Source organism: Eutrigla gurnardus (assembly GCF_963514095.1).
Source record: "Eutrigla gurnardus genome assembly, chromosome: 6".
Taxonomy (NCBI): Eukaryota; Metazoa; Chordata; class Actinopteri; order Perciformes; family Triglidae; genus Eutrigla; species Eutrigla gurnardus.
Genome location: NC_139920.1, coordinates 30,421,827 through 30,443,327, shown reverse-complemented (window position 1 = coordinate 30,443,327; position 21,501 = coordinate 30,421,827). Strand labels below are relative to the sequence as shown.

Sequence of the window (21,501 nt, the reverse complement as noted above, 5' to 3'; positions counted from 1 at the left end):
TCTAATTACACATGACCCCCAGAAACACGGTGGCCTTGGATTTAAGAGGCAGAGAGGAGGCTGGGAGATTGAATTTAATCCAGGCACGCGGGGAAAAGGTGACCTTTCTGCAAAGTTGCATTGTTGTTGCCCAATGATGCAACTGGATTAGAGCATTATTGCAGGGGATGAAAGAGAAGTTATCTGTGAAAACGTAAACTAATCCATGAAGCCGTGGCTTCTTTTAGGCCTGGAGAAATAATGCACATGCTAATCAGCTTCCTCGTCCCTGCTGGACATCAGATGTAACAGATGAAATGAAGGGAAATCGCCCGATTGGCCGAGAGGTGCAGCCTCTGGGGAGCCAGCATCTGTCAGCCTGGCTCTCTTGTGGCTTCTTGTGAGGTGTCACGGCCCTCGAAGCCACCCTTCTGCTTGATGTCATACTAAAGGAGCAGGCTGGTGCCGGGCCAGCCTATGAGCTGCTATCTGCCTGGGCTCGGCATATGCTACACGTCCGTCTCTTCTTTTCACTCAGTTAATGAGCTTAAGGAGGCAGAGGTCAAAACGGATTTTATATCATCATCACACACACAAGCATGCTATCTGCAGAGGTGCTAGCACACAGTTAGTGTGTTTTGTTAGTGTCTCCATAGCGACAGACAACTCAAGTGATGTTGTTGAGCATTAAAGTTGGGCCACTCACAGCAATCACTACACCATCAGTGATGCCCTCCGGCAACAAACCATCTCCTGTTCCAGCAGCAAACATCCAGCACTCAAGGCTGCATGATAGGCTGAGAGCCCAGCGTATCACAAGTTAAAGTCGGCAAGTCCGGCGGATGGAGGGCACTCTGTCTCCCCCTCGACTTCCTGCCCTTTGAAATCCCTTAGATAACGCCACCTTTGAAACGCGGTCCGATGTTGACTCTGGTTTTATCACGGGCACGTCGCCATCTTTCTTTTTTTCCTTCTTTTCCACCGGTGTTTTCTTCTCCTTGGTTGTTTTGGACCTCCTCGTTTGGGTTTTTAACGAGGAATTGGAAGCTTGTTGCTACTTCCCTCCGCCTCCCCCCTGTGATAGTGGAACGACCCGAGGGGGGAGGGGCTCTGTGTGCACGAACACAGCCCTGCGTGCTGATTGGACAGGATGATCCGGGCGCTGTCGATCTTTGCAAAACAAACAACAGTCTCTACGTGAACGTAGAGGCACGCTTTTTCTTCTAAACCGGATGATTTATGTTGTTCTATCGGAGCGTAGTGTCGGCTTCAGTGAATATGTTGCCGACTGGGACTTTAATATAGAATAATTATCTTTTTAAAAAGAAGACTGAAGAGAGGACGCAGAATTAGAACACAAATACAAGCTATGAATAATGTAAGCTTCCAACACACGTGGATGAGTGGTGGACACACAGAAAACACCAGACTACAGTTTAAATCACAAGCTCACTTTGTTTGAGATATCAGATTTAAATAAATCCTTTAAGGAAACCTGGACGTCCCGGTGAGAGTCGAAGGCATCCAGTCAGGTTGGCGTTATTATTATCATCCATCTGCTGAAAACAGGCTGATCGAAATGCATGTACTTTTACTTCTAAGTACTTTTGGCCTATGCACCTTGGCCGTGTGAGGGCGACAGATGATAGAAATCCTGAATTTTAACAATTACATATACAGTATATATTTATATATGAGTTATAGCTTGGTAAAATGTGGCAGCTATGAGGAGATTTGCTGTTCTTAGCGTTGATGACCTTTCTGTTTAAATAAATACTCGGTGGACTCCTGTGTGTGTCGGCCGACTGTACACCTCGGAGTTCAAACCAACCAAGCGACTCACAGCGAACCGACCGATTTATTATCAGCTTCATCACAAAGTCGTCCATCTTAGACCAATGAAATATAACGAGTGGAAATGATGAAAAAGTGATGATCCAAAGCACGTGACCAGCTAATGAAAATATGAAACCAAAAAGACAGCGAGGGGTCGAGTCCAACACGTACTACACAGGAGGTTTCTATCGTTGGTCGTACGTGAGCAGAACAATAAAGGTGAACTCTACTGATGAGAGCCAACAACAAACAGCTTCCAGTCACTGCTATGAAAAGGTCAGTTATATATGACGACGTCACTGAGAGAGACTGGGACAGAACAGAAGAAGGAAACTAAACTAAGAGTTTCCGTCTCCACAGTTAATCATATGCTGAATGTTTGATGGTTATTTACTTGTGTTTTAGAACTTAACCGCCATCAAACAATCAGACATCTAAAAACCAACACAGAGAGATGCTAATACTGGAATACTTCCTTGTTTGAGGAATGAAGGGGTGCCGAGGTGACCCAGTCTTGCTGTGTGTTCCACCAAACACCGGCAGGAAACCTCATGCTGAAAACACATCCTCACATCGTCTCTGGGAAAGTTCCCCTGGTTGAAGAAGAGACTCACCACTTGGTTGCGTGTGCGGTGGTATGGCTGGATGATGGGTAAACCCAGCGGTGTCACCCACTCCACAGTGTGGCCCGACTTGGAGATGAGCCTGGCGCTTTCTGTCAGCCAATCCTGCAACACATGATGAAAGGTGAGAGGAGGGACTGCAGGGGCATACAGCATCTACAGCAAACGTGTAGGGTAGGTATGTATGGTCACTAGTCAGAAACTGGAGTAACCTTTCATTGTACAGCTCTTTTCTATGAAGATTCATGGAAAAATAAAAGGTATTCACTGCAGGGTTAATAGAGAGACTATGTATAAACCCAGCAAAACTGATGTATAGTTTTCAATTTCAAGACAAATTTCTTTTGAATAAAAGAAGAAAGAAATGTCAACCCAATTTAATATTCATCCATCATTGGAAACTTCTTTCTGGAGGCCAGATAACAAACTCTCCTCCAGTAAAATCCAAGTCCAATTCATCCATTTGGGGTCTTTTAATTCATCAGCTGTTTCTACAGCAAACTTGTATGTCTGGAAAATGTGAGACGTTGTTGCTGGATTCTAAAAACTGAGCTGCGTCTGGCACAGTTTATGTCCAAGAATAGAGAGCCTATTAATGCCCACGAGTGCCTCATCACACATGCAGGCACACAGAGAGCTGCAAGAAAGATATATTTGTCCCAACACGTCGAGGTCACAGTCTGGCCCAAAGTCGCTCCATTCATCACCTCCCTCCTCGTATCCAGGTACAGAAACACACACACACCATACATGGAGTCTATATGATGAATGGCTGCTGTTTCCAGGTTAATGGTGAAGTAAACTAGACAACAATAACACTCCTATGTGGAGCAGTAGGTCACTACTCAGAAACATTTCATTGTACAGCTCTATCCTATGAAGATTCAGAGAAAACAATATGGTATTCACTCCAGGGTTAATAGAGAGACTATACGTCAGTTTTGCTGGGTTTATTCATAGTTTTCAATTTCAAGACAAATTTCTTTGAAAAAAAAAAGAAGAAAAGAATGAAATTTCAACCCAATGTAATATCCATCCATCGTTGGAAACTTTATTCTGGAGGCCAGGTAACAAACACCAAGTCCAATTTTCACACATGCATTTTCTGCATAATCGGATAATCTAAATGTGTTTTAAATATTGTTTTCACAAAAATGCATGTGTGCAGGGAAGTAGTGAGCATTATGAACTGATAAATGGATTGTTCGGTTGTGCAAGAGGTTTTAAACATGTTTTGATATATTTTTGCTTTTAATTCAATTGATCAAAATTGTTTTGTTTTCTAATTCATGATGGAACAAATAATTGATACAAGATGTCCATTCTAAGAGTGAAAGTATTATGCCTTAATGTCTTAATTTTACTCATAATAAACCAAATGACATGAAATGATGAGAGAATTACAGAAATCTATAGCTGGGTTTATGATTTAAGTGGAGGAGCTTTTTTATAAAATGTTTGTGTATGTGACTTCATGTAGTTGCAGTGAACCCACCTGGATCTCTCTGGTCCCCGTAAACATCTCCTTTAAGCCACTGAACACCATACGAACCAGGTAATGAGATGCATCCCAGACATGGTCCTGCAAAAACAAGCATTATGCTTATGGTTACCTATTTGCTTCACTGCAGCATCTCCCATTAAGACAAAGATGGATACAGACTGTTTTAATCCCTGATAAAGAATACGTTGGGGGGAAGTATCATGGAAACATAAGTGATAGAAGAGGCAGCGTGGTATATTTTTCATATCATTCCAGCGATATGATCTCATGCTCGGTTGGAGCTGCCTCATCCATCCCCCTGTAATCACTCCCAATTACACTTGCCACTAATTCCCTGTTTAAACAATTAGGGACGTTATGCAGAAGTCATTTTTGCACAATCCTCCGGCTGTGAGATGGCAGATACACTGACAGCGGGATCATGCCGATCCCATCTATACAGACAATTAGATTAACTCCAACTATTGTAAGGAAGAATAAGGCTATTTGAGAGATGAAAGGCACATCAGAGCTGTAAGGAGATTAAATGCCTCCGTCGTCCTGCCGCCGTGTCGTCTGACAGAATGGGTGTGCCCCTCAGAGAACCATTTACATCCATCCAAACTAAGAATAGACTCCTAATGACTGTGCACAGGATATCAAATATATCTCTTGTTGCATTACACTCATGGCCTCCCTGATAGAACCATTCAGTATCGGGTTTCACAGCGGTGGGATGATACAAGGTTAAAGCTTCATTGTCCAACAGGGTTACACAAAGACATGCAGTTTGTCGTCAGAGAAGCTGCTCTGAAGTCCGGGAGCTGAACCTAACGCTCGCCAGACGGAAGCAGGCTGAACCGAGCCTTGGTGGGCTCCCCTTGTCACCAATATCAGTGATGCTCGGTAGATGGTTACCCATGATGCTCTGGGAGGTTTGAATGGCTCCCTGTAGAGCCCTCCTGGTTCCAGTCAGCAAGCTTTCTATTACTCCGATGTTAAACATCGTTTAAACTTTGAACGCTCCTGTTCTGGCTCCACGCAGCTCATTTGGAGACAGTGTGGTGGGACTCTTAATGTCAAGGTCAGAGCTACTGAAACCCCATTGGACGGACTATTAAATGATATGCAGTCACTGCCAACTGTGATGAATGCCTTCACGCTCCTGCAGGATACAATGGAGCAATAATAAGAGGAGGAGAGATAAAAAAGGAGCAGAATTATGAGTCTGGGCTCATATGGATGTATAGCCTGAGAGGACGGGGGGATGGCAGCTCCATATAGAGGAGTTTCTATATAGAAGGCCATTCTGTCATTGATGCACGACTAAAACAGGAGGCAGTGTGAGGGAAGCCCCATCCACCAGCACTACTGTACCTTGGGGAAGTCATCGATCTCCTTCAGTCTTTTCTCTATCTGGAGGCGCCCCCCGTAGCGCGTGACCCCGTACACAACGGTCATGACGGTCTGCTTGACCACCTTCCTGCTGATGAAGCCCTCCAGGACCTGGGCGATCTTCAAACCGCTCTTTGCATCCCGCGCTCGGAACTCCTCCACCTGAAAAACACGGACAAATGTTGGCAAATTCAGCTTAAAAATGACTTACAATTAAAAAAAACAACATCATGTTAATAATCGACTGCACAGATCTCTACTAGGTTTAACCTGCAATAACAGGACTGTTGCCACGGTTACAGGTTAAATATTTATTTATCAGGGAGCTGGATATTATCATGGTATCATTTTACAATAATACAACAGTACGATAGTGCCCCCCCCCCCCCCCCCCCCACTGACAACAGCACAATGTACTTTTAATTAGAGCACAGACTTCCCCTCCTCAGCACACTCTGATCCAAACGCCAGAACATAACAATTAGCTTCAAATTGTTTCTGCTCAAAATAATCAGGTTCACGGCGAGCTGGGTTCTTTGATAGCATTGTATGCCAGTCGCCTGAAGCGTTTGGATATCTGAGTCAACTAAGTAGAGAAAGCACATTTAAAACTTGAAGTATATATTCAATCAGCTTCCATTCAGGTATGTTATGCAACTTCCATAAAGAAGAGAAGAAAAACCCAACGTCCCGCTGGTGCTGACCTGCTGTGCTACCCCGCTGTACACGTCCTGGGGCACGTCACATGGCATGAGGTTGACCGAGGTGGCACCAATCACATCCCTGCCTAGAGCAGCGTAGTGCTGGAGGCCGTTACAGGAGCCGTCCTGGAGGAGAACAGACACGGAGGAGAACATTCTAATTCATCACATACGTGCATTCCTAAAAGCAACACAGATGAGAGACATTTAAATAAATGCCAAATAAATGCTTCATCATAACAAGGTGACGAGCAGACAGTGTTGTTTTACTGGAAAACATGAGCAGAATATATTGAAAGCTGTAAATCACTGGGCTGCACAGTAAGCGTGGCTCGACCGTGTAAACACACATCCCCCTGTTCTCCAGGATGTGTGACGCTTGGGTCTGGATCTCCGGCTGATCGCTGAAGCTGTGGTCTGGTCGGGGAGATTAGGGCTACAGGTTTATGACGGATGAAATAAAAAGGCTCCAGATGGTCGGGGAGGTCTTGCTTTGTTAACTTCGATGTGCCCTCCCAAACATAAAGCTCCGGAGGGACTGACTGACATTTTTAAAAGAGGCTATAAACGGATGATTGAAGTGCTGTCGGGTGAATGGATTCCTGGAGAAAACCTGCTTTAATTGTTTTGTTTCACCGTGACATCACCATGATGCAACGTCTTTCCTCCTGTAGACTCATGTCGACGGATGGGACAGCAGAGACATATATACATCATAACGGACATTTTTAATATACCCAACATGTGTTACACATCACTATGTGATCTGTTAACGCATCCACAGTTGTGTGTTGCTTTGTGGTACCTGGTGAACAGGGAAGTGAGAGATGAACTGTGTCGGATCAGGAGATCTCACAGCGCTGGCGATCTCCATGCAGCAGGCCAGAGCCTGCCACGGCTCGTCTGCATTCATCCACCACTTCTTCCCCTGTGAAGACAAACCCACGCTACATCACCCTGCATGCATGAACACTGCTGGAAGACCATGGGGCTTTGTGTGTCACTGTTTAAACCGACCATTCCTCCAGTAAAACACAAAGGGGTCGTGCTATAATCGGGATATTTCAGATATTTCAGATAGTAATAGCTATGAGGGACTATGAACTGACGTTGAGAGGGTTGTCGGCAGAGTCCAGCACGTCCTCCATGATGGTGTTGGCGTACTCCAGCCGTCCGTCCAGTGAGCTCCTCTTCTTCAGTCCGGTCAGATTGACCAAGTGGACCTTCAGCCAGTCCAGTCCCTTTGGACCGAGGGGCTTCCCCTCTGCAAACACGAGGACGGCCCGCGTGACATCGCTGCCGAGGTGGTTAAAGTACGGAGGACAGGGGTATGTGCGTCCCCGGAAGTCCATGTTGTGAGGGAACCAGAAGAGCTCATCTCGCATGTGGTTGGCGATGGACAGTTTGTACAGCGCGTCCATACGCAGGCTGTGCATCTCACTGCATTTCTTCTTGGCGGTAATCACCTCCCTCTTCATGTGGGCCTTTTCAGAGGCGGTGTAGTTGGGATCCTGGGCATTGAAGTGGGGGATTTTAGGGGCCTCTGACAGAGGAGGAGGGATGTCTAGCTTATCACTCCCCCGATCATTAAAGATGGAGATAATGATGTCCAGCAGGGGTTTGTTGATGGTCCAGGCACAGTTGCCCAGCTGGTTTAGAGAGTCCAGGACTGGATGGAGGTTCTGGCACTTCTCCAACAACACCTCGTGCTGCGTGGCGCCTTCCACTGTACGCATCAGCTTGGTGGGCGTCAGCAGGTAGGCACCGAACCTGACGGAGGTCCAGGGCACAGGAGGGCACAGCATCGGCATCACGTAGGAGTCAAAGGTCAACTTGGTCTCCATGGCCTCCTGCTGCATCTGAGTCAGGATGGGGTGGGGTTTGATGAAGCCGACCTGGTGGGGTGAAACTCCAATTAGAAACAGGAAGGATTTGGATGTAATTCTGTTAAATAAACCCCAGTGACTGAGAAACGTGTGTTACATGGAAGTTTGCTCCACATTGAGATGGGGGGGGAACGCCTTTCTGTTATTTGTTTAAGTGTGTAAAACCCTGGTCGGGTATCAGGGTGGCAGACTGGAGGTGACTGATGATGTGACAGTTCTAACTCACACATTCAACACGGAAGACTTGACATAAAGACCAGAATAAGAATAAATACAGTAACCTGACAGAAAAATCAAACACCTCAGCATCGCTTGCATGAGTCAGACTGTCATGCTGTGCTGTGAAATCATTAGGATGCTCCCCTGATGGGCTGACCTCTGAAGAGAGAAGGAAAGGGGGACAATAAGAGTGAATTAAGTAGAGGGGAGGAAGAGAGAAGGAACTAAATTCTGCAACACTGTCAGAGGGCATTAAGTCCAGAAAGTCCACGATATTCTCTCTCCCCCGACACGGTCGGCTCCTCCTGCAGCTTCCCTGGCCGTAAATCAGCGAGCCAATTAAGGGGACACTGAAAAAGGGATTAGCCCGGAACCTATTCATCTTCCTCGACCGTTCCCCCTGTCGATTCACACAAGGAGGAAACGGATTTATAAGCCACAATGGAAAGTGCATGAGGCTACAGGCTTTAGAGCGAAGGTGACGGGTTTTTTCAGGTATTTCCTTAACATAACTTTACCTCGTTAACGTTCTAATCAGACTAACTGCTTGTGATTTTCTAAAACATCATAATAAATATAATTTGAGCTGGCTGATTAAGGATTCTCATACTGAACAGCAGTTTTATGGGTTTTAAGGGTCTTTTTTGTGCTCAGGAATCCTGTTACCGGGTTATCAAAGCCCCATCTATTTGACAAGACCACTTTAGTAAAATCCACCCCAGGTTAGCCGGGTCTTTGATAATGTGAACCCTGGGAAGAGTGCTGTACCTGTCGCGTGCTGCGGAAGGTGTACATGTGGTACAGGATGGGAATGAGCTTCCTGTTAAAAGCCGGGTTCAGGATGTCGCTTTCAATTTTCAAGTTCTTGACCATCATATCCACCATGCTGATGCCCAGCTCCAGGGTCACGATGTACGGCCAGTGGGTCTCTCCTCCCTGCAGCGTGGGTCCCGAACTGTGCTCCATCTCCAGCTTACACCACTGTTCGCTGGGGAGGACGTCGTACTCCTGGAGGGAAGATAACGGGAGTTTCATTTAGTGAGGACGGATCATCGCTCATCACAGTGAGCTTTGATATTCACACCTAAAATAATGTGTCAAACAGGCTCTGCTGTTCTGATCTAATCAAAAGATTAACATCCTGTTTGAAGAAATTAATAATGTAAAAGCCTAGATGTCTTAGAATTCCAGCCAAAAACAAGAACCCACAGATAGGGAGCCTTCAGGAAAGTGATGATCCAAGAGAATAGAAATATTATTTTGTCTTCAGACAAGAAGTTTTGTGTCATAACACAAACACAACACAATAATAGGCACGACTTTCAACTACAAAGGCTGCATGCAAACAAGCACCTTAGCTAACTTCTGGAACAACGAGCTGCCGGAGTGTAATGAGCTGTTGCTCATTAAAGTCTTGATGACATAAGAGCTTTTCCCCCAGCGTACCAGAACCGGCCATGAAATGTACTTTATGGAACATGAGCTGGAGCAATGCAATGCAATGTCTTTTAGTCGGCACCTTTTCAGGCTATAGATTTATTGTGGCATCAAGCAATCAGTCAATAATCGTTTTTTCCTAATAATTTAAACATAATTCCTTTGATTGTGTATCCAAATATACCCAAATATGTCTTCTGCTACAGTGCTGCCAAATCTATAGCAATAAAATAAGAATGGTCCCATAGAGTGACTATAAGAACTGGGCGTTGTCATGGTAACGTGACTGGTTGACTGCCGTTTTGAAGCCTTGAGTTCTGTGTTTTGTAAGATGTTTAAGGAGGAAAACAGGGACGACACTATGGTAGTGACCTGTCAATCACAAGGTAGCCACAAAGGACACATGAGGACATAATAATAATAATAATAATGATAATAATAATAATAATAATAATAATAATAAAACGATGATTTCTCTACCTTTGTGTCTTTAGCCAGCAGGTCTGTGTAAGCGTTGTAAATGTTGCCCAACTTTTCCACCATCTGATTCTGATGCTTCTGCCGCACAGAATACTTGGTGTAGACCCGGCTGCCGAGATCTCGGGCTAAGATCTTCAGCGACTCTCCACTAGGGGGCAGGTTAGAGACACTCTGAGGAGGAGGACAAAGGTCAACACGTCAAACAGAAGAAAAGGTTTAGAATTCTGTCCAAAAGAACGAAGAACTTTTGGTTTCTTTTTCATGAAAAGGAATCCTTCAGTCAGAGGGGAAATGTCTGTCAGGAATCAGAATTAACGTCACATCGTATGGATTCGTCTACGCTGGAAGCAAAGTGATCAAAGCATGCTCTACTTTGCTGCCAAAGACGAAGCCTGGTGCTTCTGCAGCTGCTGTCTTGATTTGTGTTTGGTGCTTTTCCCAGACGGGTTGGGTCTTATTGCACAACAGCAGCGTCAAGGAAAAACAAAAGGATCATAACGGTGAAATCCCTACAAATCTCCTCTATAATGTTGCAGCAAAGCAAGGCTGTCGTCCATCAAATCTCTTTGACTTAAACACTGAAACTCTTGAAATGCTTGTGGCATTGCACTGAGGATCAGCAGGCCGGGTAGGTGGTGTGTATTACCTGTATCATGATGTCAACGTACTCGCTATCCTCCAGCAGACAGAGGTAGGGATAAAGGTTAAGCCTGTAGTCCTTGGTGTTGGTGTTAGCCAGGATCATCTTCCTCTCCCTCAGGGCCTGGAGGAGGATCTTCTGCCACTGTGCCCGCTGATCTGCCAGCAGCTCTCTCTGAAAGGACAACACAGCCTGAAGTCATCCTCGTCCCACGACAGTGAAACCCTTAAGAGTCAAATAAAATGGACAATCCTGCACCGAGGCTTTTCTATCACATGCTGCACGAACCAAAGCAACGTCTCTATAGATTGCGAGTAGCCACCTCCCACTGGACACGGATACTGTGGAGCATGAGCATGCATCCCATCTGAAGGTTAGCCTCGTTCAGCCCAAATACCTCCAGGTGACGGGCAGAAGCAGACCATCCTTCCAGAGCAACACAACGGGGCACGACTCATTCCAGCTGGCCTTCTTTATTGTCATGATTGACGTGAAATGATTGATAAGTGATTGATTCTGTAGATGGGTAAGCAGCTCTGTTCATGCGTGCACATGTGCCTGTGGAGGTTTTGTGGCCATGCGTAATGCTGTGCACGACTCTTCAGCAGGTCTGCATCGTAGATGGAAAGGTGACTCGGCGTTCTCTCCGGAGGCTTCTATTACAATACATTATTATTCCGCCCTGCCTGTCTGTAAATGCTTTCTGACCACCAGGGACTCTCAGCCAGCTCACTTCCCACGTAGCCATCTGCAGAGGCAGACGACTGTAAATGCCAGCGATGGAAAGAAGGCACACCACAGGAATATGATTCTCCTTCCTCTAACCTGACCGGCCTCAATGCATAATATTTAAAAAGTTGGTCTCAGAGAAACTTCACTCGTAGGAAACAAACCGTGAGATAGAAGAGTAAAGAAATGCACCATCACCACGTAAACGGTGCTATTTTAGTAGAAAAACACTCAACAGACGAGACGACAGCCAACATAAACACACTCCTACGTCTGGACTGTGAGCCAGCATGATAAATAACCAGCACAATACAGCTATGCTTTATCCACAACAGGAAGCAACAAGGTTGATGGGAAACGTGGTCTTCTATTCTTAAAACCACTGCATCAGCAACAACACTCTTTTATTAACAGGGTACCAATTATTTCAGTTTGTCTGCCACAATTAATCTGCCCATAATATATTGAAATACCATGTTGTCCCTCTAGTTTAATTCAGGATTTAAGCTCTCCATGGTTTCAATACGTTGTGGATTTTCAGCATCACTGTGACTCGTAGAAATGAACATTTCTAACGTGTGAGGAGAGGCAGCAGGTGGGATGTTTACCATTTTAGCCATGTTCTCCGTGATGGGCTTGATGGCCTCCACAGAGTCGATGGTGATGCTGCAGGCCTGCTCCATGCTGAGCTGAAGCTTGAACCGCTCCTGAAGCTCATCCCGAGTGAAGTCCAGCTTGGGGTACTGGTGGTCTGCCCTCTAAAAACACACAGAAAAAAGTCAAAGTGTTTAGTTTGTCTGTTCTGGGCTGCTGTAGAAACATGGCCTTGCAACACAGCAGTCTCTGAAGGACCGGCTCCCTATATGAAGGCTTCATTCTAAGCGAACGACAAACACAAAGGTTCTTAGTTTCATGTGATCACACACCATTGAAAGCATAGTTATGGATGTTATATTCCATTTCTGCCCAAGTTCTCCTTAAATCCTCCACGCTCCACTAGAGCGTTCTAGCCTTTGCTTAAGCGGTCAAGACAGTAAGACGGAGAGAAAAATCTAGAGATGCCAATATTCTTCTATAACACCTATTTCATTCCATATTTTTTTCAATATTTGAATTATATTTGAATATGTAATTCGGCCTATTATTAATATCAACTACACAGGCTTATACGTTTCCAATGCCATTATTGGCATTGTGGTTGTTTTACTTCCTGTCCACTAGAGGGCGTTCCACAAACATGACCAATAAACATGTTGAATCACCATCAGCTGACAGCTTTCTACATAAGTGATAATGAAGGAAGTAAAACAACCACATTGCTGTTCTCCTGGGGACGCCGTGTTGCCGTTGCCATGGCAACACCCTCCTCGTCTCACCGACAGCTCTACGTTCACGTTCTCACGTACATCCTGCTGTCGGACTGGTTCCTGATGATGAATCAGCCGCTGGAGACGCGGGTCGATCTAGCTAGCGGTAAGCGTCATGAATGCATCTTTGTCATGACGTCATCGCTTCTAGAGCTCCGCCCATATCTTCCTTTCATTTCTGTCGCTATTTCTGATCGTGAGATTGTGATCCAGAAAACTTTATGTTCATCAGACTTCAAGTGTCAAAAGCTTCCGTTTATGCGGGGAGGCCAAGGCAGGGATTAGAGATTAGCTAACGTTAGAACACATGTTTCTAATTTAAAACAAAATTTGGATAGTACGTTTTTTTTTTTTTTAACTATTGGAATTATATTATTAGAAGTTCCTTCCGACAGCCTTCGTCACAACACAGTACAAACTTCTGGACTGTGCTGCAACATGTTTTCCCTCGTCCCTCCTACGTCAAGCCCACAAAATATTCACAATGCATGAAGTCCAGTCAAAAGACGGAAATAATAATCAAATATGGAACAACACGATCTCTGACGACGAGTTGAAACCAGATCAAACTGCATTTTGTACGAGCATCAGCTTCATCAACATTCCATCTCACAACAACAAACAATATTGTAATTAGATTGTGTGTTTGACTGCTAACGCTGCCTCAAACCCCCAGAGAGCGCCGGCCTGCTCGCTGTTATCTAGCGCTCCAGTTATTTGGACAGCCTTTCAAGTCATTAACACCAACCTGCCAGAAAGTCACAGTCAGATAACCAGTCTCCAAGTGACATAGTTACACCCACACAGCATAAAAAGACATGACCTGCTACCATCACACACAGCCCAACGCACAACAAACCAAAACAGACCAACGGGAAGGTTGGACAAGGATTGAGGCCGTTTGAAGGAAAAGCTGTGAACGAATCATGTGAGAATCGGCAGAGAAATAAGGAAGAAATGAAAGCAGGAGACGTGAGGAGGAGAGGAAGGAGAGGAAGGAGAGGAAGGAGAGCAGGGCCCATTAGAAAGCAGAGTTGGCTATAAATAGACCAGAGCCTGTCTGGCTGTGAAGGGGTGACAATCAAATCTCTCTTAGTCACGCTGGAGCCTTCCGACAGCTTCCCCAGCTCTCTGGTGCTTTTCACCCGAAAACATACACAAGACTCTTCATTTATAGTCATTATCGCTCTTTGACATAAAGCGCCACGCAGTTACAAAAATACATTTATGTCATCTCCTTAATGCCTTTAGAATGTCTATGAAATAAACATGGTGTGGCATATATAACTAATCTTTTTATAATCGCACAAACCAGGGTATAGACAGACTGCCTTCCCAAGATCAGCATGTAGTATTCACTATTAGTCATAGAACTGCAGCGTATAGAGCAGCAGTCAACACATAGATGTACAGTCTAGTGGTTGTAATGACTTTAGTGACTTTAGTGATTGTTTTAAATAATGATGCTTGCTAAAACCCAAGTATCTCTGAATGCTAAACTCAACGTTAACATCGGTGAACCACAAGGACTACTGTCAGGCCCATAGATGTCTCTCTGCTCATCATACATTCAACACTGTTACAAAAATGTCCAATTTACACTGATGATACTCAAATATACATACAGACATTTGTAGAGTCTCTGATTGGTGCACAGAAATACATAACATTTCTAACAGACCTCTGTCCACTTAAAGAACATTTTGAGAAGCCACGACAAAACTGTGGAAGTAAAATAACCTTATCTGTTCAAACTTTGGTAGAAACAATGTGTTCAGAGTCTATGGCTCAAAGTCAGAAGTCAGATTTGAGAAAAGCCTTTAAAGTTGATTTAAATGCATCAGTGTACGGCGGTCCAGGTCAAAGCTAGCCTGTGATACCTGCGTGTAGAGGTCCTGAACCAGCGATGAGGAGCACTGGCTGCTGCCGGCGTTCAGAATGGGCTGGAAGTCGGGCTGGACCACGAGCACGGCCTTCAGCAACATGTCTCTCTCGTCCTGCCGGAACACACACCGGCTGAACAGATCGTCCACAGCCAGGCCGTCCTCCTCCATCTGGCTCAGGCACCTGCACACACAGGGACGTACCGTTAGGGCTCCAGGTATTAGTTGGCCCTGAAGAGCATTTTAGCCTCGTTTCATCCGTTTGGACGCTCATCGGTACAAGTGGGTGAACAAACATTTTGCCAGCTGCTGAGATTTCTGGCTTTTAAATGTCAAGATAAAAACATATCCATACATACAAATATATATATATATATATATATATATATATATATATATATATATACTTATACACATACACACACACGTCTGAGTGTTCATTTAGCAGTTTAGACAGGAGACCAGCCCATCACATGACTACGTAGACTTTCATTTACGTGACCGATTATTGGTTATGATGATGGAGTCTGATCACAAGGTCAGAGTTCAGAGCCCTCTGACCTGCCTGTTGATGTGGGGATAGGAATAGGATTATCATAACCTGCTGGAATACTGATTAATTCTGCTTTGTATATCATTCTATAGGCCTGGCCTTCTCTGACAAAAGCAGAATATCAATTTAAGTATTAGCAGAAAGAGACGGAGCCTTTCTGTCAGACGCAAAGTAGGATCTTGATTCAGAGACAGAAGGGCACTGATGGGATGGCATCGCTGAAATGTTTATCTAAATCTCCCAGAGAGAGAGAGAGAGAGAGAGAGAGAGAGAGAGAGAGAGAGAGAGAGAGAGAGAGAGAGAGAGAGAGAGAGAGAGAGAGAGAGAGAGAGAGAGAGAGAGTCTCCATGACTGGACTGCAGAGTAAAGATAATACCAATGTGCAACCTGTCCCTGGAATTCCAATGAGAGGTGCAGTATGATTATATTATAACTCAGTCTTAGGTATGTATCCTCTAAAGGGGTTCAACATGGATGCATCTTTGTTTCCTCCTCTGATTAGTGACATTCAAGGGATAAATAATTTGTCTTTAAAGTGATTTAAAAACTATGTGAATGTTGATATATAATGGTAATATGCTGCACAGTGATGTTTTCCTCTGGTAAGAAATTGAACCAATGTGTTTTACAGTGAATGGATGTCTTCCATGAACTGTATTTGTATGCACTATTCTCCATGTAATTACAGATGTGTTATGTTAAAAGGGGTAAAACCTCGTTAGCGCCATGCACACTTCAGCCTATAGAGACCCAACAAAGACAACAGCTATGTTTGGTTGCACTGCCCCCTTGAGGTCAACAACAGAAGTGCATGACTAAGCAGACATACAGAAGCGAGGAAGACCCATTTGTCATCGACCACAGAGGGTGAGTGCTCTGACTCACCTTTTTCTTAATGACAAATATAAATAAACAGCACGCTAATTACCATCCAGAGGAAACCATGACGAAGCAACTTTCACCCACTTAATCGAATCAGGGTTCTGCACACTAAACGGATAAATACAATGAAATCAGCATCGTGTAACAGCATCCTGTCCTACGTCTGCTGTTGTGTAGTTATGAGCTGTGCATTGTATTTCTAATTTTTCTTTTGTATTTGCAGTCATGACTCGGATTCTCGTGTGACGCTGCTATGTGGGGTTTTGGTCTGAGTAAATGAGAGTGTCTCAAACAAAGAGAGGATTGGTTTGGGTCCAGAGGAAGAAAGAGAGCAGAGAGGTTGAAAGATGGGGAGCAGCGGAGGACAAAAGGGAAAACGTAGAGCCAGAGGGGAGAAGCCACAGTGAGGACCGGTAGAGACCAGGGAGGCTGCATGGCCAGAGACCCAGCAGGAGTGCACCACTGCAGCACAATGTCATCAAGCATCAGCTTACAGGGATCGATGCACCAACCAGACGCCTACCCACAACCCCGCTGCCCTGCCACCTGGCCCGCTATTGGACGTGCTGCATAGGCTGATGTCTCGCCAGGTCCAACATTGCTTCAGATAACCAGGGAAGATTAACACTTCATTAGTGGCCATTGAAATTAACAATATGGATTTAGTGGTGGTTGGTAAGCCAAACACAGAGGGACTGTATGAACAGAAATCGGAGATTCAGTCTAAATCACAATTATTTGTATGACAATTAAGCATAAACTAAAATTCATGATTGTGACAGCCATCACAGAGTGATAATAATTCATAAATTCACCATGAGGTCATGTTGGAGGAGTGGCCTGTTGTGCATGGTGTCATTAGAAACGGCAGTAGCTGTGCTCCGGTTCACAAGGTGCCTTCTTCAGAAGGATGAAGGTCGGACCAGGGGGATTACAGGAATATTCAAGATGAAACTGACCGCTGTAAACAGTCCACTTCCATGTTACTTCACTTTCATGGAAGTAGATCCTACAAGGTCTAGTATTTAATATTCTTGGAAATATTCGGACCAAACCAATAATGGATGTCTGAGGGCGATGCAGATATCAATACGAGTGCTTTTGGAGTCAGGCAGCTCCGTCTACATGGACATGAAACACACACACACACACACACACACACACAGAAACACACACAGAAACACACACAGAAACACACACACACACACACACACACACACACACACACACACACACACACACACACACACACACACACACACACACACACACACACACACACACACACACACACACACACACACACACACACACACACAGTAACACCTGCTGGAGCTGTGCTAAATGTCATGTAATAAATCTAAGTGTGGAGCTGACACACTGTCAGTGACATAACAACTTGATTAATAACACTTATGTCAGGATGACCTGGTTAACGCTGATACACATGGTTGTGAAAAGAGTTGCAAAAAGGTTGTCTGAGTGAAAATAAATGAGTCATCTCATTAACAATAATAATTACAGCAGGCTCCAAAAGCCGACATCATTTTTCTTAAGGAAGACCCATGTGATGCTGGATCGCCATGGAAACCATATCAGCAATGAGGGAAAAGAACAGCCCATGAGGTGCTAACACTGGGTTCTGTCATCTTAATACAGGAGACACCAAACACAAAATAAACTTTATTTAATAAAGCATGCCTCAATGTACAAACGCAAGACAACTTCCTTCTCTCTTTTTTTAAGTGGACACTAATGTTAAAGGAAGCTCCTTTCACCGAGAACATGAGATCAGATTGTTGCAGCAACACAAGTGTTTAAGACAAGAAAACAAGCAACAAATAAAGGGAAAATAAAATCCTTATAATCACAATAGATTTTAGTTGGACGTCCTTCATGCCAATGTAACTAAAACTACCATCTGCAACCCAACAACACATACATGAGAAATATAAGGCTGTGAAATATTAATATATGCCAGAACACAGCACCATGTGCAAAACATGGGCACAGACTGCCCCCTGCTGGTAAGTGTGTGTATCACTACTGCTCATCATGATAAATCTTTGTCCCATGGATTTACACGAATACACCTCATGTTAAATGTGTGTGTGTGTGTGTGTGTGTGTGTGTGTGTGTGTGTCTCTGTGTGTGTGTGTGTACCTTGTGATGACCTTCGGGGAGCAGTCAGCATTGCGGCCCATACACTCCAGGGCAGCACAGTAGGATCCCAGGTTGGGCTTCAGGCCAGCCTCCTCCAACAGAATAAATATGCGGCCAATCTGATTTAATGTGCCCTAACAACAGAGAGATACATGGAACATTAACTTCGCTTCCACGTGCACTTTATTACATATTTGTGAATGTTTACTCACAAAATTAGGGACGGCAAAGAACCACATGACAATGACGAACAGTTTGCAATCAGTGATAAACAGTACCAATGCAAGTAACGTAGAAAGATTTGCATTTGTTAAAGTTTCAAACCACTCAGTGGCTAACACATGCAAGTGTTTTGATTGGTTCCCACCAGAAACAAAGGCTGCCTTTCAAAGCGGCCTCTTAGGTCCCGTTTACACAAAGGGAAACCCAGATATTTCCACGTGGTTTGGCCTCTCATTTACACAAAAACCCTGTTTTTATCAAATAAACCGATGATTTCTAAAAAGAGATTTCTGATAACGCTGGTTATGTGTTGTCGTGTCGACTGGGAGAAACAGGGTTTTAGGTTCTCAAGCATCACAGGAAGTCAGTCGTGTTATTGGTTGTTGTTGATTCTGAGGATTCTGATTGGCTTGCATGGCTTTATCCTTCTCCCTACACTGCCACCCATAGGTTTGGCATCGTTATAATGTATTTATGCAGGTTGATGTAAATGACAACTTTTTTGAAAACGATGTGTGCACGATGTTATTTTTGAAAACGGAGGGGGAAATATTCGTTTCTCTAAATACCCTGCTATGTATAAACGTGGCCGTGAGTCATTGAACTCACCTTCTTGGCCCACACCCTCATCATGATGTTGTAGACGTCCGTGTTCAGGTGTCTCCGGCGGCTCATGACTCGGTGCTGGCTGAGCAGGAAGCGCTGGGCCCGCTCCACGTCGCCGGCAAACACGCACGCCTCCAGGTAGGAGCGGATGCTCAGCTGGATGTCACCGCACACAGCAGCAGCGCCCTCGCCGTCCTCCTGGAGGCGGTCTGCGTTACTCGAAGACGTCCACTGGCTTACCTGTTGACTGAGCCTCCTCTCCAGCTCCTCTACCTCAGCCAGCTCTTCGGCCCGGTGCTGGGCTTCAGCCACAGTCTGCTTTTGGCCCTGATGTTTGGAGCCCTTCTGTTTCCCTTTGGATGCTTTCTGTGCTCCGGCTGCTGAACCAGCAGCAGCAGGAGTGGACGAAACTGCAGCACGGATCTCGTCAGACAGTTTGGTGTGACCTCTGCTGTTCTTCATCAAGGGCGCGGTCTTTTTAGGCGTGGTAGATATAGTTTTATGTGATGTACCGGGGAGCACCGAGCTGCTTTTGCTCCCTTTAGATTTGACCGGTTTCTCCTTTACGTTCTTCTGTATTTTCTGATTGAGGTGCTGCTGTTTGGAGAGTTTGTTTTTCTTCTCCAGAGTTAGTTTTTCCATCCAGCGGCTGGGCTGAGATTTAGAAGCTCCCTTCACACCAGTGTTTCCAGATTTAGGAACGTCAGGTTTCTCCCGAGGGGTTTTGGGACCCTTACCAGATAAAAGCCCTCTTCCAGAAGAGGGAGCTTTAACAAATTGCACCGTTGCATGCTGGACGTCTAAAAATATGTCAGATTGGAGTTGTTGTATCCGGGCCTCAAGCACTGAGATGGAGAGGAAAAAGAAAGGCATTTTAGTGCGTCACAGATTAGACACTTTTTTTAGTGAACATCCTTTTCAGAGACATAATCTTAATCTTAAATAAAATCATCATAATAAATCATCTCCTGTATTTTATTTCAGATTAGGCCTTTCTATCGTCCCGTCCCTGATTGGGGGTTAGAGACGTGACAGCATCACAACCTGCCATCCACAACAACATACCGTCTAACAACTGAGACTGTTCCAGTCCACGTTTCTTCCCATCTTCTCTCTTTGGGATTAAAAAGGAAACGTTTCTTCTTGGAAGCTGCCAGGGTGTCCCTGAAACACACAGACACCATTCCAGTTAATAATGCATACATGGGACTCATTTCTTTTACATTCCCCTCCACATACAGGCGAAGAGCAGTTGGGGGTTTCAGGGTCACGTTCAAGGACCAGGAGGAGCCGGGACTCGAACCTGCAACCTTTCTGTCTGACCTGCTCCATCACCGGAGGCGGGTAACCAGCAATGTAAGGGACAGTTACGTGACTGGGAGTTATTTTAGAGAACAAATGCAAATAAGACATGAGAGGTTCACGGACTCCCTGTAAAAACCAGCTAGAGTCAAACTGTCAAGTTCGTGTCCGCAAACGCAGCACCGCTGGATCAGACGGTGACCCACGTCACGTGGTCGTACGTCATTACAATCACTATTCGGTGAACCCCAGATGATGTTATTATCATAACATGACATTTCAACGAGTCCTCGACGTCACCGGGGACACTTACCCGCTGTGCGCGCACCCGAACCCCGCCAGACTGCGCCGTCCCGAACCCACGCGCACGGCTGAGCGCGGCCCGCAGAAGGCACGCGGAACGCGCGCGTGTCCAACAGACTGCGACGGGTGAGACATTTGTTAAAGACACACAGTCGGAGAAGCGACATGTTGACATGAAGCACCGCGCTACTGGCGAGACGAGGCGGCCATCTTAACGAGACCAGGCTGGTCGCGCGGGAGCGATCGTCCCGCGTTAAGACCCGACTAGAAGATCACAGATAAATCGAGCAGGGATCAACTTCTGTTAAATAATGGGGTTTGAATCCTGGCTAGCTCATGGTGTGTATTATTATATATTTTACATTTGTGTGGGGATTGTCAAACCTCTTTTCCAAATACATAAACGTTTATTGTTTCTATTAAAAGTTAAGGCAAAGCATTTTTATTTGTATAGCACCTTTCAACAACGGGGAGATTCAAAGTGCTTTACATAAAACATTAAAAGCATTGCAGAAAAAAACATTAAAACAAGCCAATAATAAAATAAAGTTAAAATGAAAAAAAAAAATAAGAACAAAATTAAATAATAATTAACCATATATGATGGTTGGGGTAGAAAGAAATCCCTATAGCTTCAGTTGTCCCTTTAAATGTTGTTTTTTTACAGTAGATCCAATACATAATTAGATATATTTAAAGGGCTAGAAGTAATTAGACAACATATCTTCATGTTCACACACATTAGGGTTCTCTATATTTATATAAAGAGAAATATATATATATTTTATTTTTTATTTATTTGTTTATTTCGG

The 21,501-nt window shown here is 44.7% G+C and overlaps 1 protein-coding gene across 2 annotated transcripts in view; it reads right to left on the bottom strand.

Annotated features, from left to right (window-relative positions):
- The window catches only part of polrmt (polymerase (RNA) mitochondrial (DNA directed)), a 35,940-nt gene extending 15,041 nt beyond the window's left edge, over positions 1–20,899 (bottom strand). For both annotated transcript variants that reach the window (XR_014597247.1, XM_084010829.1), the window contains exons 1-15: positions 20,700–20,899; positions 20,150–20,248; positions 19,088–19,929; positions 18,257–18,390; positions 14,656–14,842; positions 12,017–12,166; positions 10,686–10,853; positions 10,040–10,210; positions 8,891–9,130; positions 7,127–7,912; positions 6,823–6,945; positions 6,021–6,143; positions 5,299–5,478; positions 3,934–4,020; positions 2,430–2,543 (exon numbers count right to left, since the gene is read on the bottom strand). Coding sequence is in view for 1 of the 2 variants with exons in the window: in XM_084010829.1 (XP_083866955.1) it covers positions 2,430–2,543; positions 3,934–4,020; positions 5,299–5,478; positions 6,021–6,143; positions 6,823–6,945; positions 7,127–7,912; positions 8,891–9,130; positions 10,040–10,210; positions 10,686–10,853; positions 12,017–12,166; positions 14,656–14,842; positions 18,257–18,390; positions 19,088–19,929; positions 20,150–20,248; positions 20,700–20,856 (3,561 nt within the window). In the remaining variant the exon portion in view is untranslated. The remainder of the gene's footprint in view (positions 1–2,429; positions 2,544–3,933; positions 4,021–5,298; positions 5,479–6,020; positions 6,144–6,822; positions 6,946–7,126; positions 7,913–8,890; positions 9,131–10,039; positions 10,211–10,685; positions 10,854–12,016; positions 12,167–14,655; positions 14,843–18,256; positions 18,391–19,087; positions 19,930–20,149; positions 20,249–20,699) is intronic.
- Between the last annotated feature and the right edge of the window lie 602 nt (positions 20,900–21,501).